We start from the raw sequence: 25,183 nt of genomic DNA on the forward strand, positions 1-25,183 counted from the left end.
AGCAAGTGCTCAGATGTAATCTGCATTTATAAGCTGACATGGTTAACATGTTCTAATATAGTGTGATATTTCATTTATCCTTCTATTACACCATTAGTTTTTTGTTGTTGTTTTTTAAATATATTGTGCATACTTACAATACAAATACTATTTCTGGTCCCCCCCCCCCCCCTCTCAGAAGCTGTGTATTGATTTTTTTCCATGCCGCTATCTAAAGTCTGCTTACCCTTCACTGCACCTTTTGAGCTAAAAATAACTGACCATGGACGGGTAAACTCGGCCATAAAGTTCACCTCTTAGTTCATTTTCTGTGCAAGACTGGATGTGCTGGTTGTGTGTTGGATCAAGTGATTTCCTCATTGGCTCAGGGTAGATAAAGAACAATGACAACCAATCAAAGTCAGGGGTGCAAGATCGCACTGTTTTCGTTCTCTGCCAGGTTTGTGAGAAAACTATTGATAGCTTCAAGTGCTCCCGGAAATCTTTCCTCTTATTGTTTCTAGTAATTATGCCTGCTTTTCCTGTGCAAGGTTAATCTCTGTCGATGCTTCACATTTTAAAAGGTTATAAATGTATTATTTAATTGTCTGATTATCTTCAAGTGCAGTATGAATAAAACTGCCCACTCACACATCCATCAATAAAGACAGTAATGTAGGAAAGATGCGCACGTGGGCTAAAAACGTTTAATATTAAAGCTATAGCTACAGAAGCAAAAAGATAAGCATTAAAAATTATGTATTAAAATTAAATTACATATATACAGTGTTACCAGTTTATTTGCCTCGAGCGTGTCTTTCGTAACTTAGTTGTAATATTTCTTACTGTTCATGAAAGCAGCAAAAGTGTACGTTATGGAAAGAGCCAATCAGAGCCCAGGAAACATCAGCTAAGCCTGTCAGCAGATAGGCGATGGAGACAAAACTGACTGGGAATCTCGTTCTCCCGCACCAGTGGTCACCGCAGGCGGCGAGAGTGGAGCAACACTGCCGAGGAAATTCACCCATCAGACCATAGCAAACTTATACAGCTGCTGACGACATAAAAACAAAAAAACAAGGTAAAATACGCCACTTTGTTACTTAAAAATTCGTCTGTGGTTTTTCTTTCTAACTTCCTTTAACTATTTGTCTATTGTTTTCTCTCTCTGTCTGATAAGAGAAGTTGAACTACTCAGTCCACAAACCACGTTTAACTTGTACTTTTCCTACATCCTGGTTTTTAGTAAGTTTGAGTAAGACTTTAGTGAGTAGTGATGTGGATGTTTGCCAGATAACTGGGAGGCTGTCTGACCGGTTTGTAAATGAATGAACCAGACTGACCAAATCCTTCCACTGAGGGATGTGTGACTCAATCAGTAACTCGGTCCTTTAACTGTGTCAGGAAGATTTTGTTTTAATAGTTAGTGGGGTTATAATGAAAGCTAAAGATTATACAATAACCTCCAACTTTGATATTGGAATACATTCTTTTAAAACGGCTTTTTGTTTTGCTTCAGTTCTCCCTTCCCCATTCATCCATCACCCTTTGTTATTAATTTAGGTTATAGTGTGTAATCTGAACCAGTGTTTCTGTGGAGCAGTGATATTTAACACCTTTGACAGGTCAGGTGCAACAGAGAAATGAGATGATGTATGTGACCCCCGATGAGCTTTGCTTGAACCACATTTGCTGGTCTGGACTCGGTGCTGTTGTGACTCAGAGACAGCAGTGATCAATAATGAGAAAGCTCCATGACAGTCCCATTAATCCGTTAAAGAAATAGCTGCCAGGTCCGCAGTGTAGCACGCAGAGAACTGCGAGCAGACGTCAGACCTTTTAGCTTATTAAATCTCTTATAGCAACAGACCGAGCAGGTACTCCATCCCTGAAAGGTTACATGGAGAATCCAGAGCCTCATCAGTTTACCAACACACTGTTGGAGGGTCAACTACATCAGTCAGTGTATCAGAAGTGTATGACATAAACACAAGTGAAGGCATGAAGTTAAAATGACAATGCTTAAATAAAAAATTTAATTTAATAAAACTAAAAACTTCAATGATCTTAAAACAGATCGGCTCTAATGGACACCAAGAAATTATGGTAAGAAGGCACATACGTAGATTTTCTCAGTAAAACTGAAATGTCTAACAAGTTCGAAATGGAAATGGTCAGAATTTCAGTAAGTTGAAGTTGAACCTAAAAAGAAAAAAAAGCTAAGATCTAATGCCGTGCTTCTGCAAGATGTTCTGCACAGTATGCAAAGAAAAATGCAAGTCTTCAGTGTGAGATTTTCTCCTGTTTAAAAATGAACAGCTGTCATCGGAGATGGGTTCGGTGATGCTGCAGAAGTATTGGTTTCCTTATATTTTTGCTGCTTCTACATTATTTCTCTCATTTTTTAAGTCCTGGAGCTGTTCATGACTGTTCATATCAGCATATTTACTTTGCTGTGGTCTTGGTATTATGAAATCAGATGTGTCTGTGCATAATAGGTAGAACTGGTTGCTTATAAAACTCAAACACTGATGTCCTGTTTTGACCTCTGTTGACTCCAGTGGAGATGACCTCACTGAGTGAAACATGTGGCAAAAGTGTAAAGTTCACGCCCCACCCTTTAGCAGTAAAATTTTACAGATGTTATTACAGATGCCTGAATTTCTTACTTTACTTCCGTCACATTTTGTCAGTAAAGGAAAGCAGGTCCTGCATCCAAAGATTATTTCTTATCTTTGCTGCATATTTATTGTTTATAATCATCATATAATTCATCTTGCAACTGTAAATTTGTGAGGTGAGTTTATTTAGTCATTTCTCCTCCTGCTCTGCTGGAGCTTTTGTGTGGATCCGGTTGTTGAGCAAATGACTAACTGCCTATGACTTCATTAGTGTGCAGATGAAACAAACCCATACTAATCACATTAGGGTTGGCTTTATTGTTCGTGTCCTGTCAGGTTGAAACAAGTCTCATATGTGATTGTCCAGAAGGATAGAAGGCCTGATAGTGCCTCTAACCATGTTTCTTATTGCTTTACCGTTAAGTATGTCTGTTATTACTCACACTCAATATAGACCGCTGAGCTGTCTTTCAGTCATCTTGTTAGCAGACCATTTCTTGACAGTTCTGGGAGCACAGCAGTGCATTAGGGAACTCTTGCATAATTTTTTAGTTTAAAAAAACAACCCCCCCCCCCCCCCCCCCAAAAAAAAAAAAAAAAGCATGCTTCAATGCAACATCTTGTGCTTAGTTTTGTTTCTATCCATCACATGTTTGCTTTTCTGTATCAATTCTTACTTCTCCTCATAATAGATCTCTCTCTGTTTGTCTCGCCCGAGCAGTCATGTCAGCCAAAGCCATCTCTGAGCAGACGGGAAAGGAGTTCCTCTACAAGTACATCTGCACATCAGCGGCCATCCAGAACAGGTTCCGCTATGCAAACGTGACACCCGAGACCAACTTTGACCGACTGGCTCAGGAGCACCCATGGCTGCTCACAGAGGTGAGGCAGGAGAAACATTTAGGGCGGTAATATATGTGGATGGTGAAGTAATATTTTATTTAGCTGACTGAACAGTCATCTTGTTATGTCTCTAATTTATAGACCATTGATCTCCAAAGCACAGTCTCTTTCGCTTGTGGAAAAGGATATCGTCTTTATAGGCACAATTACTTAGGCTGGCAGCTGAGCGCTCTCTTGGTGCTTGTTAGCTGAAATCACAGACAGAGGAGGAAACCATCAGTTCTGTTCCATACTTAGTGGAAATGGAGCAAAGTAGAAGCACAAGAAAAAAAGGAGACGTAGAAAAAATTCATATTTGCACCACCCAGCAGGAGCCAAATGTTGAGCTGAGTTTTGCATTTTTGCACAGGTTCTCCAGGCTTCCAGTTTGCTCTGCTGTGACGTACATAGACAGCTATCATATCAGTTGATTTAATTACTCTGTTGCTCATCTTGCTCGACGAAATGTCATTCTGTGTTTGCCTTCCTCTCTGCTGATGGATTTTATCTGGAAGGTATTAGGAGGATGCTTAGGGCAGATCCACAGTGATGTGTCCTGCTGCAGAATTGATTCAGAAATTGCATTAACCTTCACCCTCAGCCCTCTCCTCATTTGCTCACTGGCAAGCAACCAGATAGTAATGGCTCCATTGTCATAAGTCATTCTTTTCATCTGAAGTAAGAGGAACTGGGTGATGCCAGTAGGGGTTTTATGTAATTTTTCAATTGCATCATATGGGATGGTTGGTAGATGAGAGATAACTTCTCAAATACATGGCACCTCATCGTTCAGGTACTAAATACTTGGGATTTCCAGAGCAGTAAGGAATTGTTTAGCAATCCTATAAAAGACATACCTGCAGTCTTGTGGTCTTATAAAATAAACTGAGGAAAACAGTGTGTGTTTTATCACTGCAAGATGAATATGTCGGCCCTTATCCATGCCTTTTCCATTCATTAATTCACTTTGAAACATTTGGCTTACACTGAAAGCAGAATTCATTCAGGACTGCAAATAACAGCCCCAGATTTTACCATTACTCTGCCAATTAATGCAGTGATTATGCATTCTACTGTTTAATAAATGTAGAAAGCATCATAAAATTCATGATTCATAAATTATAATTCCCAGAAGGCAAAGATTACATCTTTCTTTTTCTTTTTTCTTTTTTCTTTTTTTTGGAAGATTGATAAAAGTTAAAATTGCACTGAATAAACTTAAGGTGGCATAAAGCTAGGCGACATCAGACTCAGTCAGATTCAGACATCAGACTCCATCCTGTTTTTGCACACCTGCCACCACACAAGGTGCTTTGCTCAATAAGTGCAGAGTTCCAAACCTCCTGTTATTAAAATCAGCACAAAAACTGCGCCGGCAGGTTCGTGGCATGGGTGTTGAGCAGCTCCCGTAGGTAATGGGTATGTGGCTCAGTACTTTTACTATATACTTTATAATGAAATAGTTGCACTGAAGCTGGAAACCTGTGTGGATGACATTTTTTCCCCACACAGAAAATTTCAAAAGGATTGATTAAGAATCAGATTTCGGGGTTTTTTTTTTTTTGGTCATTTTTACCATCGCACTGGTGTCAAATCTCATACTTATGCTGTTAAAATGCATTAAGTGTTACCTCTAGAAACCGCTCCAGCTTTAATATTTTCAATTTGCTCCTTTAAAGTAATATTTACATACTAGTATAAAAGCAGAATGACTACAGATTAAATTAAAACATTTACTTTGGACTTAGATTTTCAAACTGAAAAGGTCAATTTGATGGGTTTATTCAAAGCTTGCTGATAATATTTTTTCCCTTCCTCCTTCAGAGACTGGTGGTGAAGCCGGACCAGCTCATCAAGAGACGAGGCAAGCTGGGTCTGGTTGGCGTCAACCTGGACCTAAAAGGCGTCAAAGAGTGGCTCAAACCCCGCCTAATGAAAGAAACCACAGTACGTCATCCACCCTCTGCCTCTCTGCTGTCTCTCAGGCAACTCCCTCCACCCACCCTTCTGCTTGAGAGCGTGCATTTTGCTGAACCGTCCTCCAGTCAATATTATCCCAGTGTTTTTCTTTTTCCCCTTTTTTTCCTTCTTCTTTCCCCTTTCTCTTACCCTCCTTCCCAGTTTTCCTTGCATGTGCCTGGTTTATGTTTATTCCTCCCCTGATGCACGTTTGCCTAAACAGCTGCCCAGTTTGTTATTGACTTCATTGCTAGCCTGCTGGTATTAAATCAATCCAGTCAGCTGAGGCAAGTGCTGCCACTAAAGAAACACTCACTCCATCAACATAGCACTGAGACGCCGCTTTGCCTCATAAACCCAGAAGTGAGTTACGGAGAGACTGGGTTGGTTCATAAAGCACTGAAGAAGAGTGTGTGTAGCACTGAAACGGCATATCTTCTTGCAAATTAGGTGACAGTGTCAGCAGTGCTACTGGCTGTAAATAAGAATAAATGCAGCAGTAGTAATATACCTGCACTTTTTTGCCCCCCCCCAACAATAAAGGTTGTTTCTTTAACAAGAGCATCCGAGGACACACACCCTAACGTTCACATAGAAAGGTGCACACCCCTAACTGTACCTCTATAGTTTCCACCTTTTTCTTTACAACCTGCTCTTCTTCTGCATGTCAGAGGCCAACTGAAACAAAGTCCACTTATATAAAATCACCCCATCAGACACACGGTATTTTCCTCGTCACTTCACAACTGCCGCAAGGTATATCGTTTTAACTTTTTTTTTGTCGGACCCCAGACACAGCGGTGTGAGGTAGTTAGCACACAATTTGGCCATGTAGAAAGCATCGTTTGTTTGGAACGCATCATCACTGTTCATAAGAGCTTAATTTAATCAAACCTCATTTTACGGATCTATGTTGCTCCTCATTACTAGCCGATTCATCATTTTTATTTAAATATCTGAATTTTCGGAATGGTGATCCAAGTGGGACACAGAGGCTGCTAGTTTTAACGCACCAGAATGCCACAAATATAAATAAAAGCCTGACTATCCCGAGAGTCTAGCCGCAGCGACACTTTTCTTTCACACAGATGCCAGGATGTGCGTTGGAGCCGACTTTGCTACCCGCACAGAGTGTTTCTGACAGTCGGGATTTGTTTATGCAATAGAGAAAAACAACAATACAGCGTGTTTCTCTGCTCCAAGACATCCGCGGTCCTTTCACACGGTAAGCATGTCTGTTATACCCATGTTATAAATGTCTATATGTCAGTGCTGATTATTCAAACCCTGTTTAAAATGTGACACATGTGTTGTCCAAAAACATTTCCTCTAAATTTGCAAAGTTACTGATTTAAAAAATATATTTTCAAATTTTTAGTTGCATGTCAAACATATGAGAGACTCTTGAGCATATATATATAGCTAAATCCACAATGGTATATGCTAAATAAAAGATGCCCAAGCACCAATGCACTCTAATGCAAGCCTCTGAACTGTATGTTGAAAAGTGCATGAAGTATACCTCTACCTCTATAGCTGAAAACAGTTTGTATCCATACTTTGAGAATCTGCTGAATTGAATCTGCACTTTTTTGACGAACTGCAGATGATGAAATCCTCTTTATTGGAGAAAGTGTCCTTAAGCTACTGTTGCTCATACTTACTGAGTTCCCTAACTACTTCTTTACTATGTCAGTAAACTTTTTGAAAAGGAAGGTGTTGTAGATTTAAAGAAACATCTTAATTGAAGCAAAGGCAAAAAATTTGAATGAATTTTATGTGACTGTTCATATTAAATCCAACAACAAGTGAAAATCCAAAACTGGCTCCAATCCTTTGTATTAATGATTTCCCTCTCTCTCGCTCTCTCTCTCTCTCTCTCTGTCTCTCTCTCTGTGTGTGTGTGTGTGTGTGTGTGTGTGTGTGTGTGACCAATGACTTTGGTCATTGCGAATGTTAACAATCTACAAATGTGTTAGTAAAGAGTGACTTGTACTTCTGTCCCATTAAGCAATGGTTTAACAAATTTCACTGCAAACTATAAAAGGAATCTGGATTTAAATAGAACATAGTGGTGTATTAGGTGTATTATAACACTAGTATTAGGTGTCTATGGAACAAATCTCCTTCAACATTCGCAATGACCAAAGTGAGGACTGCAGACATTTCTCTCAGTTGATTGTGTTTAGGAAAAAGCAGCTAAATACGTTGAGATTGCACCACATTGTTAATGAGTCAACTCTGGATATCTGTAGGTTTTGTCAAACTTGGAGTGAACACAAACAGAAAAACAGGAAAAGATGCAGACAGTGAAAGTCTGGTTTATTTCATGAACACAATGAAACATTTTACAGTCCACAGAGCAAAGTAGCATACATGATAAATAGATACACATAACACGGCCTGTGAGAAGTAAAACTCATCGTCTTACCACATGTTATATTCTGTAAACTTAAAATAAACCACTGAAATTAGAGTTTAGTGTTTTAAAGTCATCTATTAAAAAACATGAGTCAACATTACTGAAGTGACACTTTAACAATGCTTCATATCACAGTGTTTATGATGACAAAACATGTTCTCTCATTATTAGATGTCTGCGCTGTCACTTGTCATGAAAATGTCCAGAGCCAGGGTTCAAGCTTCCTCTTCAATTACCATTGATCATTAATAGGGCCCACAATAGATTCGTCACATTATCCCATAAACAACATGTTTTTATAGAAATCATTGTGACACAAATATTTAGATTCTTGTTTCACAATGTGCATGAACTCAAAATCTTTAGAGTTTCATATTTATAAAGTATCGCAAAGAATACATTTATACCATTGTATGAGCTACACTTCTTGTAAAAAACAAAAAAAACAAACTGATTCTGATCTACAACAACTTCCTTTTCAAAAAGTTTACTGACATAGTAAAGAAGTAGTTAGGGAACTCAGTAAGTATGAGCAACAGTAGCTTAAGGACACTTTCTCCAATAAATAGAATTTCATCATCTGCAGTTCGTCAAAAAGTGCCACATTAAAAACAATTCAGCGGACCCTCAGAGTGCAGATACAAACTGTTTTCAGCTATAGAGGTAGAGGTATACTTCATGCACTTATCAACATACAGTTCAGAGGCTTGCATTAGAGTGCATTGGTGCTTGGGCATCTTTTATTTAGCATATACCATTGTGGATTTAGCTATATAAATATGCTCAAGAGTCTATCATATGTTTGACATGCAACTAAAAATTTGAAAATATATTTTTTAAATCAGTAACTTTGCAAATTTAGAGGAAATGTTTTTGGACAACACATGTGTCACATTTTAACATACAGACATTTATAACATGGGTATAACAGACATGCTTACCGTGTGAAAGGACCACAGATGTCTTGGAGCAGAGAAACACGCTGTATTGTTGTTTTTCTCTATTGCATGAACAAATCCCGACTGTCAGTTTTTTTATATAGGTGGATTTGGTTTCAGTTGGCCTCTGAGATGCAGATATAAAGAGCAGGTTGTAAAGAAAAAGGTGGAAAAACTATGGAGGTTCGGTTAGTCAGTAGGAGGTGTAATTGCCGGATAAAGGCGCAGCAAAGACAAAAGGTGGAAACTATGGAACTACAGTTGGGATGTGTGTGCTGGGATGCTCTTGATAAGGAAGCCGCTTTTACTGTTTTATGACTTGCCCTCAAAATGCACACAGTGAATGCATATTATTAAAATACTGGCACTGACCAGTGCTACCCCTCAGCCTCCTACTGTAGAAACAGCTATAGCATCAATTTCAGAATCCTACATCTCCTTGTTATCACATTAATGCATTCACAACGTTTTAGCAAACCTGACCTTTGACCTCTGCTCTTTAGTTCAAGGTCACTTAGATTCCAACTTGTCTGAGATTTTTAGTGGATAAATCTATGGTATCAATTTGAAGCTCCCATGTCATTTCGTTGTCTTGTTATCACATTCACAGACTTAGACATCTACGCTGCCCGCCCTCCCGCGGACATTTTAACATTAACTCTTCTGATCTCATATTGTCTGATGCTTGTCTTCCTCTCTGACTCTATTTCGATGAAAAAGCTTTTAAGTGGTGCTGTTTACAGGAACAACACCCATACTAGATTAACTTCCTCAACATCACTTCTAAATATATCCTGTCACTTCCTTTATGATGCTCACACTTTGCTTGCCCACACGTCTTCAGTTTTTTCAATTAGTATTTAATATTTTGTGGGGTAATAGTGACATAAGTGGTTAGGTTGAAAAATTCAGGTACAATATGACTTTCTATAAAGGCATTGCTTTCTATTTTTCTTTATCTGCCTGTTTCATATTTGCCACTTTATTTATCTGAGTATAAGCTACTGTGAGTTTTTTAATCATTTTCACTACTGTCATCAATCTTTTCTTTTTATTTCTCCCCTTGAAAATGACAGCTTTCACCCTTATTATATATATATTTTTCTTTCCTCCACGGCTGGTTGCTCTCAGCCGGTCCCTGGTTGCCTTGCGCCTGTTGGCCTTTAACAGAAGAACAGTGACAGCTTTTACTAAATGAGCTGTGGCTGTGTTAGCACTCTATGCCTGCAGTTCTACATGAGAGCATTTCCTTTTTTGTCTTTTAAAATGTCAGTTCCTTCATTCACAGTGCTATTTCTGCACTTTATCATTTTTAATTTCATGTACATTTATGTCTGCTTTTCCCACAGTAATTAAATATCTGTTGTTTTCCATAGTAGATAGATATAGACCATGCTATAATGTGTCTTTAACCCATGTGAGCTGCTCCCACACAATAATTATATATATAATTTTTTTTTTTTTTTTTTAATTGCTTCTCCCTAAGAAGATTATTATTGTGTTAATGACTTGCAGGTGGGAAAAGCCAAGGGTGTTCTCAAAAACTTCCTCATTGAGCCATTTGTCCCACATAAGCAGGTAAAAAAATTCCTAGCTTCTTTATATCTTAGCCTATTCATGTCGTATTACTATAGATGCTAAATCAACTATTTAAAGTATTCAAGAAATATAATGGACATATTTGTAAACTTTATCCATTGGTCAGGAGGAGGAATTCTATGTGTGCATATACGCCACTCGAGAAGGGGACTATGTGCTGTTTCACCACGAGGGCGGGGTGGATGTAGGAGACGTCGACGCCAAGGCACAGAAGCTACTAATTAAGGTGGATGAAAAGATCAGTGAAGACCTGGTGAAGAAAGACCTGCTGACTCGTGTCCCCAATGACAAGAAAGTGTAAGTGGGATAGAAATGGTAAAGGGAGTGCATGTGCAGAATCTTGATGTGTGCAGGGTAGACAAAGACTGGGAGTGGACACAGTATGTACAGTTCATGAAAATGAGCATGAAACTCAGCATTAGTTAAAATTTGCTTTTTTTTTTTGCATATTACAGACTAGACTGGGGTTTCTGTTATTGTGTACTCTGTCAGTTGCTGCATATTTAGCCTTTAAGGAAGGCTAAATATGTTCTCTTGCAGGAGTAATATCATATATTGCCTTTACACAGTCTCATCCTCACAGAATAAGCGGCATCTTTGTGAACCCTGTTTAAATACTAATACACCTTTTACATGATTAAATTGTTTTTTGCAGGAAGCCTTTACCTTATTTCGTAGTAAGTCCCCACAAAACAGAATGTGCACTTAAACAAGAGAACAATTAAACATTTATAGACCTTCTCATATTAAAAAAGACAACATTACTGAATAAAAACATTGCAAAATAATATTTTATTAACAATTTTATGTTCATTAATACACCCTGTCACCCAAACACACTGATGTATTCATCACTAAACTGCTAAAAATAGAAGGAACTACTGACCAACAGGGAGGAGCAGCAAATAAATTAAGCTGGAGAGAGCACTTTAATATTGGCAGTAAATGTGGGGGGAGCAGTACACAGGCAGAGGGTTTCCATTTGCCCATTAGACAAATGACAAACTCCCTCCTTGGCTTTGCCTTTCTTCGATCAGCCTCCACCTCCCAGCCTTTTTTTTTTTAAACGCTACAGCCACATTCAGAACACGTCCATTTATTTTGATGGGAAGGATACAGTGGCTGACCCTCCGCCAACCCCTCTTATCCATCTCTTCAGCATTGCTCTTGTGACGGCAGATTCTGGCCGTCTCACTGTCTTGGCTGACATTGAAGAAGCCATCCCAGAAATCACTCTGCCAGCCCCCAGCTCACCTCCTCACCCCCACAAACACTTTTTTCCCTCACACTCTGGACTGAAAACAAAACCCGCATTTAGCTAGCAGACATGAGAAGCTGAGTCACTTGGGGTTTCGGTCATTCTTTTCCCCCCACGGGCCACTCGACGACCTGACAAAAGGCTGATACGGGTACAGAGGCTCAGAGCTGCCTGCAGAACTGACAGACAGGAGAGGAGAGCAAAGCACTGCCTCCCCTACAGCAACCTCTCACTTCTCTGTTTTGACATGTGATGGAGAAGGCAAATTAGATTGTTTGCATGCAGCTCCTCTTGTGTATATTTATAGCATTATTGTTAATATGCAGAGGATAATTTGTTTTGCAGATTAAAGATAAAAATAGTTAGATTCAATTCAAGAAATTGAATACAGACCATAAAAACTGTCCTTTGCATGTGAATGTTTTGCGGGTTTTACATTTTTTTGTCATGGAGATTTTGATATTCAAAAAGAGATGGATTCACAAAGATGAGTCCTTTTGCAAAGTTTTCATTGCTGTGTGTCATAAGCATACTAAAGGGACTCATGGGAATCAGAGTCTACCTAGGCAAAGATCATAGACTGTACTGTGTATAACAGATGGGCCCAGTCTCATTTTCTCCCTCACATCTGCCATCTTTTATAATTTGCCACAGGTGAATCTGACTGAAATAACACGAATGACCCATGCATCTGTATCACAAGCATGGAGACAGAGCACAGGAGGGAAAAACAGCTGGCTTCACAATGTGCAACCCAGCTCTAGAACTCTGTTTCACTGTCGATTCACAAGCTTGTGACCACAAATAAATTTCACTATCAAAGGATAATTTTAGCACCCTATTCCTAATTATATTTTGCTATCAAGATGATCTAATTAGTTAAGAATTTTTTAAACATAATAAAATCACCTCATAAATAGATCATACAGTCATCCATGATGCAAATTCTATACCTTTAAAATGCAATCTGTAAAAAATATTTAAGTATAATTAATGTCAGTATAGTTTTCCTTTTCTGTTTTATCCTGTTTGTGATTTTGCAAAAAGCACAGCTGTTTGCTTCCTCAGCTTACTTCTGTTGGTTGTGACTTCCACCACACTGCACCTTCATGCAATACAAAGTCCATGGGAAGGGCAGTGCAGTGTTTCCTCCTCTCTTTTTGAATGGCTAATAATTAATTGGCCTCTTTTTCTCTATCCTGCTTGACTGTCTCGTTTATTATAAGTAGGACTATGATTTACAAGATGAGCATCTTGCAGATTAGATTAAATGAGGTTTCAAGCACTTCCCCATTTGTTTCAGATTTTACACCTGGAAGCCTGTGTCTGTCATTTAATTATACTGTCTGTGGCAAAGGGTAAAGTCATGCACTCATATTTATACTTTGTAGTCCTTTCTTATCTAAACATTCTGTGGCTTGTATCAGTCATGCTTCATAGATTCATAAGACATGAGTCACCACTAATATAATAATAATAAAACCTTATTATACTGGGGGAAACAAGGCGTCAGTGACAACTCTAGGGAATTTTTCTTCATAATAAATTGGCTGTAGTGTATTTAGTTGGCAACTTTTCTTCTTCAAAGCTAGTCTTTCATGCTATTACACTCAAGTAAGTGACTAAGAGCTTGAGCTAGCCCTAGATTTGTAGCCAGCAATTAGTTTTATATCAGTGGATTTTTCATGTATTTAATTTTTCCCCCCTATTTCTAATGTGATTGTCTTGTATTATGCATCACGGCATCCAGACATCTCCATTTAATTCTGGCAATGCTGCAACCAATCCAAAAATCAGGCTTTTATACACTGTTACACCCCAGCCCAGGGAAAACCGGCATGCAACATAAGGAAAATAAAAATAAGGAGAAATGCGCCCACACTCCCTGCTCTCAAGGAAGATGAACCAACAAAAAACAGCTACCACGGATTTCACAACAGCCAGTCAGTTTATTAAGTCCCAAAAGGTAGCAGGCGTCAGGGTGAGCATGGCCAAAACAACAAACAAAAACTCTAAAAATGAAATGCAGCTGGCTTACCTTCACACAAAACCCCAAAAGAAAATTACAGGTGAAAAGGTTCCCAAAGAAAAATGGCTTCTCACCCCTACAGCTACCGAGTAAAAAAAGTATCGACAACTATTTACATCTATATACAACAAACTATTTACAACACGGCAAAAGCTCCCAGAATACAAATTCACACGCAGCCACATGCACAGTTCGTTGGGAACAGGAAGTAGGCGGGGGGTGCCGGTTGAAAAGGGTCCTCATTTATAGCCGGCCTCTCCCAGTCCGCCACCAATGGTCAGCCTCCACCTGGAACTCACATAGCAGCAATAACACAGGACACGAACTATGCCACCCTCTGGTGTGGCAGACAAAAACACAGTATAAAAATATATATATATATATATATATCCATGACACTGAATCATAACAACACTGAACTTATTGTTTCTCTCTCTCTCTTTTTCTGCAGCATCTTGGCCAGTTTCATTGTTGGACTTTTCAACCTGTATGAAGACCTGTTCTTCACATATCTGGAGATCAACCCTCTGGGTATGTTTTTTTTTCTTTGATTTTCTCAAGTCCACAATAACATCTCAAACTATATCTGAACAGGCTACTGTTATAGCATCTACACTTTATTCTTGCACCAACTTATTAATATGTTATCAGGTTATAAAATTGGAAAGGGGACATCAAAAGGAAATTAGAGAGGAAAGCATCACAAAGAAATCATTATGAAACACACATTTTTGACACCGAGGGGGGAAAACATTAAATAATACATGCACTTTCTGTTTGATGAAGGAAGCATGTGTTTGCAAAGATGTAATTAGGAACCAGTACATGCCCTCTGGCAGTTTTTCCTGTTGATGTGGTGTAAGTTAAAGGATGTATAATCACTGTTTTTTTTTTTAATGTGGGTTTTATTATATCCAGAAAAGACAAATTATATGGAAAAATGCTCTATCATGAAAACAGACTATTTTTAGACATAGGTGAGCCCACAAAAGATGTCAGCTGAACAGATCTCTGCTTGAAAATAATACTTAACGAAAGAAGACCTTAATCAAACAGACCTAACCAAATTCAGTTCAACTCAGTTTTATTTAAGTAACCCCAAATCACAACAACAGCATCTTAAGGCACTTTACATGGTAAGGTAAAGACCCTACAATAATACAGGGAAAACCCCAACAAGCACTGACAGAGGCGAGGCTGCCGGACACTGGCGCCACCGGGCCCTCTGACCACCACCAGTAGGCAACGGGTGAAGTGTCTTGCCCGAGGACACAATGACCGAGACTGTCCAAGCCGGGGCTCGAACCGGCAACCTTCCGATTACAAGGCGAACTCCTAACTCTTGAGCCACGATCGCCCATCGTAACACAAAACAGAGGAAAAAAAATTATTAATGTATCTTATATAAATCAATGACAAAACAATATAAACCAAATGTGGGCGCCATCATTTAGAATACAGTGTAGTGTCTTAATGTGTATTAAAGCACATTAATCATACTTAATTAAATCAAACTAATCATTTGCTATACAGCTTCAATGACTGCATGTCACAATAATGTGGGAGTGTAAGAACTTAAATCTGTATCTGATATATGATTGTGGTGTGTGTTTGATTACAAGATTATTTCTAGTTTATACTAGCATGCTGGAGTATACGTTTTAACATTACATCTTGACATCTCCCCTTTTAGTGGTCACAAAAGATGGAGTTTATGTGCTGGACATGGCCGCTAAGATCGACGCAACAGCTGATTACATCTGCAAGGCCAAGTGGGGAGATGTGGAGTTTCCTCCACCGTTCGGCAGGGAGGCTTATCCCGAGGTGAGGGGAGGTCTAGAGGGACAGAGGTAGAAATGCATCAGACTTCCAATTGTGACTTCTTGAGACTGTTTCTTATTATTGCTCATTAGCTTTTTATCAGAGGTACAGTAGAACATCCATCACCTTCATCATTTCATAAATTGTGCCTTACCAAACTAAAATAATGGCACTGTTTCAGTTAATTAAAGTGGCCTAGACCTCTTGTGATGGCCTTCCTCAGTACTTTAAAGCTAAGAAGGGGATAGTGTTAACTGCGATGGATCCTGTAAACCTGTTTTTAACCTGAAGAATAAATTTTATTTTTTTTAAATGGGTTTAAACAGGTTAGCTCCTGTATAATTATTTAGAAACAGTGGTATCTTTAAACATATTCACACGTAAAAAGACTGTAGGTCTCACTTTGGAGAGGAAACGTGTCTCCAGAAAAGATTGCCTGGGCTGCAACATGTGCATAAAGATTTGGAGAAAATAAATAAATTTACCCCATAGATGCATGAAATGTTCTGCTTTATTTGTTGTGGGAGCTATATTTATAATAAAGGAAAGACCTATAACGTGAAAGATTGTTTCAATAATTAGAAGATGAATATGACTTATTATTGTACTTTTGAATGACACTGACAGTACTTAATATTTAATGTGGTGAGCTTGTAAATGGAAAAAGGCTGGGTTTTTTTTCTTTTTAATTTATTTACAGGATGGTTGTTTTTTTGTTTGTTTTTGGGTGAAACATGTGGGAGCTGGTTTGAGACAGACTGTCTGTCTGTGTAGCAGACGGCCCGGTCTAATTGGGCTGCTGCGAGTCGAAGTGGAGATGAGGGACAGCAGGTGCCTTTGATTGGGAGCTTTTTTTACTCTCAGCCACCAGCTGTGGACCTGACTGTCACAAACAACCACTGATGTGCATCACATCCTCTGTCGCTGCCAATATCTATACAGTATTTCTAATTAATGGCCCCTTTAATGTTACAGGGCAGGCAAAGGACAAATTACAACTATGTAGTGAGATGCTTGTAAAAGGTCCGTCTCTGATTAAGGCAATATTTAACAGTGCCCGTACTTCTTTATCTTCCTTTTCCTTTTGTAGGAGGCCTATATTGCAGACCTTGATGCTAAGAGTGGAGCCAGCCTCAAACTCACTCTCCTTAATCCTCGAGGCAGAATCTGGACCATGGTGGCAGGCGGTGGTGCCTCAGTGGTGTACAGGTACTCAGTCATAGTGCTAACATACACACTAGAATCCATGGCTCTCAAGGCTAAACAATCTCTAGTATTGATCACCATTAAATTCATTCCTCTGTGCATAATTGGGTTTAGCATTAGGGGAGAATGCCAGAGATGCAGTAGGGATACTGATAGTGCAGCAGTTTAGACTCTGCCCATTCAGCTGCCAGCTAAATTGGATTCCTAGATGTTGCTGTTTTACTGAGAGTCTGGAAGAAAGAGCGATGCCTCACTTGCTCTGCCGTCTGTCGGGGGTGTAGAGCGGGACTTGCAGACCCATCAGGCGTGACTAATTATTTCCCCTGTGCACTGTTAAGTTGTTGTATCTGTTTACAGTGCAGTATTAAATGAATAAAGGGGATGTGTTCTGGAGGTCTGTTTTTCCTGAAGTTGTGTTTATTGTTGCAGCTGAAAATGCCCATATAAGAAAAACGGAGCTGTGGTGGCTTTTGTTGATCTGTTTCTTCTCTCTATTCGATCTCTTTACTAATATGAAACACCCTCAGTGACACAATCTGTGATCTTGGTGGGGTTAACGAGCTGGCCAATTATGGAGAGTATTCTGGAGCACCGAGTGAACAGCAGACCTATGATTATGCCAAGACCATCCTATCTTTGATGACGAGAGAAAAGCACTCTGATGGTGGGAATTGTGTAAAATTTCTTGCTTTCTTTCTTGCTTTTTTTTTATTATTAACAATATTATTTCTATATGAAATTATTTCTATATTAATGTGTTCCAGGTAAGGTTTTGATCATCGGAGGAAGCATTGCAAACTTCACAAATGTTGCAGCAACATTTAAGGTACAGTGTGCATTTTGTTTGCATGGTGTTAGTATATCAGTATTTCTTATTTAATATCATGTGTTAATTGAGCATCTCTGTCCTTTTGGACAAAGGGAATTGTTCGGGCTATCAGAGATTATCAGGAGCCACTGAAGGAGCATGAGGTCACTATTTTTGTGCGACGTGGAGGCCCCAACTACCAGGAAGGTCTAAGAGTGATGGGAGAAGTTGGTATGTTTTTCCTGATATGTTGTAAATTTAGGCTTCATATTGTAATCTATCAATGTAGTCTTGAGACTAAGCACCTGCCAGCTGTTACACACCACAGTTAATTCGACTCTGGACCTTTCTCCACAGGAAAGACCACTGGCATCCCAATTCATGTCTTTGGCACAGAAACCCACATGACTGCCATTGTTGGCATGGCGCTGGGCCACAGGCCAATTGCCAACTTGCCTCCTATTGCTGCCCACACTGCCAACTTCCTCCTCAACTCCAACAGCAGCACATCGGTATGACACACACTGGCCTGATAAACCATTGAGATATTCTTGCATATCACTGTGAAGTGTATTTACATCAGTCAGTTCCCTCAAATGTAGGTTACATGCCAAAGCCTCTGTTTCAGTCACTATTATCTTGTCCTCATAGTGAACCAGATTACACAGTTCCTTGCAATGCTCTTATATAAATAGCATTGCAGGGAACTGTGGGCTGCTTTAGTCGTGAGTCTGCAGTTGGAAGTGGAAGGTTGTAGCGCGCCGCTCGAGGCATCCATTAAAAATGTGCAGTGCAAGATTTCAGCAAAGGAAGTGCGTGTGTGTGCATGCGTGTTTGTGTTTGTTTCAGATGTGCGCTACAACAGAAGAACAAAGTGAAATGAAATATGAATTGTCCTACTGAGAATTGGTGTGAATAAATATGGAGTACTAGGAAACTGGGGTCATCAACAAAAACAATGTTAATAGATTTCCAGGACACATGCACATCAAGTGCACGTGATCTCAACTTATCCAGCGGCTTTATCATTTATCACAGCTATCACAGCTAAAGCAGATAATTTCTCAACTAGGCTGTCCTTACTGAGAAACGTTTTTTTGAGATATGCGAGGGGAAAAAAGTGACTTTTTTTCTTTTTTTATTAATACTTTCTAGACGCCAGTATCCAGCAGGACTGCTTCTTTCTCCGAAAACAAAGGCAAAGTTGAGAGTTCACCAGCAAAGAAGCCTAAAACTGGAGCCCCCGTTGGTGAGAAACACCCCGACCCACAAGACTACACAATAAATGCCAAAACCTTTCTGTTTGTCATACTTGCATCCATCACTGGATAGTAGGTAGAGGCGTTGTATGTATTCACAGTTGACTATAGGTATTATAGCGCCCTCTGTGGTCAGCAATAGGTTTCTGCAAAAACTATTTCCATGCTTCCACTTTCAAATTTCATTTTCATATTTTCCAAACTCTGGGAGAAAATGGAGGTGACAGTGTTTTAATACAAGGACTCACATATCGATTTTCTTTTTTTTTTATGTCCAATTTTGTTTAAACACTGTTAACAGTGCCACCAGTATCTAAGGTTTTCCTTTCTCTGTAGGAAAGGCAACTACCCTCTTCACTAAACACACAAAGTCAATAGTGTGGGGCATGCAGACTCGTGCAGTACAGGGCATGCTGGACTTTGACTATATCTGCTCCAGAGCTGAGCCATCTGTCGCAGCTATGGTCTACCCATTCACGTATGTATGCCGCGCCTGTCCTCTTTAGCTTGTGTCTGCTCACAGTGTAATGTTTGCTGTAATATAACTGTAAGAACCTCTGAGAGTACTGTACTGTTTTTCCTGTTTCTTATATGTGTTTCTTGTTGGCTGCCTTCCAGTGGAGACCACAAACAGAAGTTCTACTGGGGACATAAAGAGATCCTCCTCCCTGTGTATAAGAACATGAGCGACGCCATGAAGAAGCATCCAGATGTAGATGTGCTCATCAACTTTGCCTCTTTGCGCTCAGCCTTTGATAGCACCATAGAGACCATGCAGTACCCACAGGTACCCAGCTGCAGCATCTGTGGCTTATAAAAACTTTAAAAAGGGCTTCACAGTTAAGCATTTCTCTTTGTTTGTCTTCAGATTCGCACCATTGCCATCATTGCTGAGGGAATCCCTGAAGCCCACACTAGGAAGCTTATCAAGACAGCAGATGAGAAGGGTGTCACAATCATTGGACCAGCAACTGTTAGTTTTTCTTTACCTCTAATGAGAATTTACCAGATCTTTCTGTTTTGTTGTTGTTTAATTTAAGTAAACCACCTTTTGTTTTGTTTTGTCCAGGTTGGAGGAATCAAGCCAGGCTGTTTCAAGATCGGGAACACGGGAGGCATGCTGGATAACATCCTTGCCTCCAAGCTGTATCGCCCAGGAAGCGTGGCCTATGTGTCCCGATCAGGCGGCATGTCCAATGAACTTAACAATATAATCTCCCGCACCACTGATGGTGTATTTGAAGGTGTGGCCATCGGTGGGGATAGGTACGTATGTGCTTTTTGGCTCTGGATTTAAATGTGGTGTGAGCTGGGACATAATTCATAATTCTTCTTCAGATACCCAGCCTCTGTGTTTACGGACCATGTGCTGCGCTACCAAGACACTCCTGGAGTAAAGATGATTGTCGTACTGGGAGAGGTGAGGAGTAAACCATCACACACTGGTGCTCGGAGCTTTAAACTGTTGTTGGCTGCTAATTTCTGACTGGCTGTGCCCTTGTAACAGATTGGTGGCACAGAGGAATACAAGATCTGCCAAGCTATCAAACAGGGCAGAATCACAAAGCCAGTTGTGTGCTGGTGTATCGGCACCTGTGCCACTATGTTCTCCTCAGAGGTAAGAGGGCAGATTTAGTGTCGGATGCATATTAAACAGATGAGTAATGAGACATTCCAGAAATTAATTGTCGCTTTAATTGTGTTCTTCAATGTGTTACACAATGTGTTCAGGTTCAGTTTGGCCACGCAGGAGCTTGTGCCAACCAGGCCTCTGAGACAGCAGTAGCTAAGAACAAAGCTCTGAAGGAAGCTGGTGCATTTGTCCCTAAAAGCTTTGATGAGCTTGGGGATATCATCAAGTCAGTGCATGTTCATGAGGGGGAGGGTTAATATTCTTATGCAGCGATTCTTGATCTAAATTTAATGTTTTTGTGTTATTTTTAATTTTGCAGATCTGTATATGATGACCTTGTTGCGAAGGGAGTTATTCAGCCAGCTGAAGAGTTGCCTCCTCCCACTGTACCAATGGATTACTCGTGGGCAAGAGTGAGTATGCCAGAAAGAATAACTTTTTAAGAGCAGAGCTTTTAAAGGGTGTGATGGCAGTTGTTTTTCATTTTTCTCATTGTTTTTGCCTTTCAGGAGCTCGGTCTGATCCGTAAGCCAGCTTCTTTCATGACCAGTATCTGTGACGAGAGAGGTCAGGAGCTCATTTATGCTGGCATGCCCATCACTGAGGTCTTCAAGTCAGAAATAGGTCTCGGAGGCACTCTGGGGCTGCTTTGGTTCCAGAGGAGGTCAGGCTCGTAACCCAGCCATAAATAGCTCCGGGAAAATCTTTGAACTATGCAACCTTTTTATGATATTTCATCATCTTTGTGTGCAGGTTGCCGAGGTATGCCTGCCAGTTCATCGAAATGTGTCTAATGGTGACTGCGGATCACGGCCCTGCTGTTTCTGGTGCACATAACACTATTGTATGTGCCCGAGCTGGCAAAGACCTCATCTCCAGCCTCACCTCAGGCCTTCTCACCATTGTAAGACACCCACACCTGTCTTTGATCTATTTACTTGAATTATATAGCTATAAAACTCATCCACCTAAATGTAATCTATGTCTTTCTTCCTGTAATTGTTTTTTTTTTTTTTTAGGGTGACCGTTTTGGAGGCGCTTTGGATGCTGCAGCAAAGCAGTTCAGCAAAGCATTTGATAGCGGCATGCTGCCCATGGAATTTGTGAACAAGATGAAGAAGGATGGCAAGCTGATCATGGGCATTGGACACAGAGTCAAGTCGGTGAGTACCAGGGCTACTTAACGTGTGAGCATCTGATAAAGCATCATGTTATTCTGGCTAAACTAAGTATTTAAAAATACAAGAAATATAGATGTGCACCATATCTAATAATTCTTATATCACAGGCTAATACTGATAGAGGAAGACAACAATTTTGACTGGGGAGAAGAGATGTTGAAATTGAATTGTCTGTGCTTTTCAGATTAACAATCCAGACATGAGAGTCCAGATCTTAAAGGACTTTGTGAAGCAGCACTTTCCTTCCACACAGCTGCTGGACTATGCTCTGGAAGTAGAGAAAATCACCACCTCTAAGGTAAGCTTGGAATAGCTTTTGGAAAAAACTAATTTCTTACATTATAGGGGACTTATTCTAATTATATCCAGCTCCAAATTGTTGGACTCTACCAAGGTAGCTTTGCATGATTCACAGTTCAAAATAATCTTTATCATCCAGGGCCTTGGTGCTGCCAGTTCATCGTCTGTCTGAAACAAGTGATTTTAGCTTCTCTTCACTTTTAACGTCACAATCACTTTAAGCGGAGCTTTGTCTCATTGGCTGCCTCCATAATCAATTAAATTTGGGATATCACCTGTTTTTCACGTCTGTATCCAGCAAAGAGCAGAAAAAACTGAAGCTGAATGTTTAGAGCCGTCTAAGCGTTTGGCTAACACGGATTATATTCTAACGTCATTATTTGAAACTCTTATCATGTTTAATATGAGTATTTCTTATTGTAATAATGTCTATATATAGAGGGAGAGAGGGAGATTAATGAAGGGTATGAAAAGTCCACTTGTAATGATTTTATGCTGTGCTTGTGTTACCAAGAAACCCAACTTGATCCTGAATGTGGATGGCTTCATTGGTGTGGCTTTCGTGGACTTGCTCAGGACTTGTGGTGGATTTACACGGTGAGCCAGTTTCTCTTTAAAGTTTAAACCAGGTTTCTCTTAAGAACGGCACTTTAACTAGAATTAAGAGATAGCATTGTTTTTCTTCCACAACACCTCGGGAGCGTAAGGCTTTTTAATAGAATGATTACTTAGGAAGATGTGCTGAAACTTGTTGGGATTATGTGACAGAAGCATGTCTATATTATTAAAAAGCCCTTTTCCCTGTCTATCACACATTCACAGGGATGAAGCAGATGAATTTGTGGAAATTGGTGCTCTAAATGGCATCTTTGTCTTGGGTCGCAGTATGGGATTCATTGGTGAGTTATCTGCGTGCATGGTAATGTCTGCAAGACAGCAAACACTTCTCCTTTGTATGATAACCAGTCTTTCTTTTATATATCTCCTTAAGGACACTACCTGGATCAGAAGAGGCTGAAACAGGGTCTGTATCGCCACCCTTGGGATGACATCTCCTATGTACTCCCAGAGCACATGTCTATGTAATCAGAGGGACTAAACCGTATAGCAGCAGCTTTTTGGTCCCTCACCCTGCCATCAGTACCCCTGCACATACTGTGACATCATCTCAAATCAGTGCCATAACATAGGGAAGATGTTACGATTAATATAGCTGTAAATGCCAAGTGGTGGAAAGAATTTAGTTCTGGAAACCTGTCAGCGCTGCTCACATGATTAATATATAACCTGCTAAACTGTGAACCTTCCGTCTTAAAATGTGTTTTGGAGAGCAATCAGATGAGGTATACAGTGGAGGAAGTAAACAGAAAGTTACTGATGACTACAGAAGTACTGTTGTTTACCCCCAAATACTACATCATTATATTAAAGTAGCATGTGTGTCTGTGCGACAGTGTTTCATGTTTCTGTGCTGCTTTCTTCACTGTGCCATTTACTACAAGAGGTGAACATGTAGTGCAATAATTCCTATATAATATCAGAACATACTGTATATCAGATCTGTATTTGTGTACATATGAATTAATAATTAACTAACCAAATGGTACAAGAATGTTATAATTTGTATTTTCTGTACTGCCTTTGACACAGTAGTAATGAGTGATGCTTGTAGTCTGCTTACTGTGGGTGATGGGACCATTTTTATGAGTCATTCCTAGCAGGTGCTGCCATTTGCAGTGTGCAGGAAATGTTCTCTCCCAGCTGGTACAGTATGAGGGAGTATTTTTTGAAAGCATTAAAATGGTCAGATAATGTTATTAGTCATAAGAACAACAAATATGTAATTAGTGGGGTTTTTTTGTTTTGTTTTTCCTCTTACCTGGTTATTTAAGAGGCTGCCATTGCATATGATAAATGACACAGTTAGTAACAAAAGCTAAATTATTAATAAAAATATCTTTGAGCCAGAACAATTGGGGTTAAGTAAAATGTATTATTTTTGTATAATTAATGAGGTATGGTTTTTATTCATTCTGATTTTTAATTCTTCTGAGTGCAGTTTTGAAGGTTGTTTCATGCCTGGTGTGAAAAATCTTTTCAGAATGACTGAACTTCTTTAGAAAAAACAAACAAACCAAGGTCCAAAAGGGGTATCTATATGTGGCAGGCATCACCAGTGTTATCCATTATGCAGTTGTGGTTAAAAAGTGTATCAAATCTGTGGGAAACCAGAAACGTGTTTTCAGTGTCTTCATGTTTTATGTTTTTTATCTTTGAGTGTGAGCTAAGTGTTCCTGTGTACTGATTTGTTGTATGTTGATAACGGTATAATTAAGTACATTAAAATGTAATCATTAAAATGTAATCATTAAAATGTAATCATTAAAATGTAATCATTAAAATGTATCAATGCATGTGTTTGTCTTTATTCACAAGGGGGCGCCAGAACCCCACGGGATTAGTATCTCCTCCAGGAATGGGGATCGTTTTCTTGTTTAGTCTTAAGAGCTAAAAAAGAAAGGAACCGGACTTGTTTACCTTTTGTAAAAACCTTAACATCTAAACTTAAAGAAGTCTAGTATCCTTCTGTTTTTAAGCTGTTGAGACTAATGTGTTCTGCGTGACATTACATGGACTTTTCCCTCAAAGGTAAACGTGTAATTTAGGATATTCGGAAGCCACTGACTGGACAGCGGCTGAATTCTCCCAATTATTTAGCAAAATATTATACAAAAGCGAAAAAAAGAAAACTCTACAATCCGGGATAGCATTTATTTTTTAAAAATCACTCCAGCTGTTTTGAGGTACACACGTGTAGACAGGGTTATGAACGTCTCGACGTATCGTGAGACAAACGCAGTTACATCATGACTTAATAGGTATACAACAAGGTAGCGTCACTGTGAATTTGAGTGAATTAGGTATCTTACTGTCCTGTATAATCACTGCGAGTTTACTTGCTTTGCCCTGCTGAGAGTTAATTGTTTCGCCTTTAGATGTAATTCTCCAATCACAGAGACATTATTAGACGGGGACGTTTTTGTTTCAAACAAATGCATTGAACGGGTTTCATATCCACTGCGAACGAACGATGTGAAAGTGATTACATACATATTTGTTGTATTTACAGCGTGCTTGCTCTGAGCCTGCAGACTGACAACAATTATGTTTTCCTTTCCATGTGCAGACAGGTAGGAACGCCTTTTACTCAGTGCGCATGTCAGTGACTCTGTTTATTTACAAAAAAGCCGCGCAAAAACAACACTTTAAACTTAATGTATGACAGTA

At 39.5% G+C, this 25,183-nt stretch overlaps 1 protein-coding gene across 1 annotated transcript; it reads left to right on the forward strand.

Annotated features, from left to right (window-relative positions):
- The first annotated feature begins 929 nt into the window (after positions 1-929).
- aclya (ATP citrate lyase a) lies at positions 930-24,255 on the forward strand. The gene is made up of 28 exons (XM_006798252.3): positions 930-1,060; positions 3,322-3,482; positions 5,307-5,429; positions 10,317-10,379; positions 10,507-10,697; positions 14,139-14,218; positions 15,381-15,511; positions 16,599-16,717; positions 17,242-17,378; positions 17,479-17,540; positions 17,636-17,753; positions 17,880-18,034; positions 18,678-18,771; positions 19,118-19,259; positions 19,400-19,568; positions 19,650-19,754; positions 19,851-20,047; positions 20,120-20,201; positions 20,289-20,399; positions 20,513-20,640; positions 20,734-20,827; positions 20,924-21,078; positions 21,168-21,318; positions 21,434-21,577; positions 21,780-21,893; positions 22,410-22,492; positions 22,718-22,794; positions 22,887-24,255. The coding sequence occupies exons 2-28, from the start codon at positions 3,324-3,326 to the stop codon at positions 22,979-22,981; spliced, it is 3,279 nt and encodes a 1,092-aa protein (XP_006798315.2). The 5' UTR covers positions 930-1,060; positions 3,322-3,323; the 3' UTR covers positions 22,982-24,255.
- Positions 24,256-25,183: the final 928 nt, after the last annotated feature.

This window comes from Neolamprologus brichardi, chromosome 4 (genome assembly GCF_056152115.1).
Source record: "Neolamprologus brichardi isolate AB-2024 chromosome 4, ASM5615211v1, whole genome shotgun sequence".
Classification (NCBI taxonomy): domain Eukaryota; kingdom Metazoa; phylum Chordata; class Actinopteri; order Cichliformes; family Cichlidae; genus Neolamprologus; species Neolamprologus brichardi.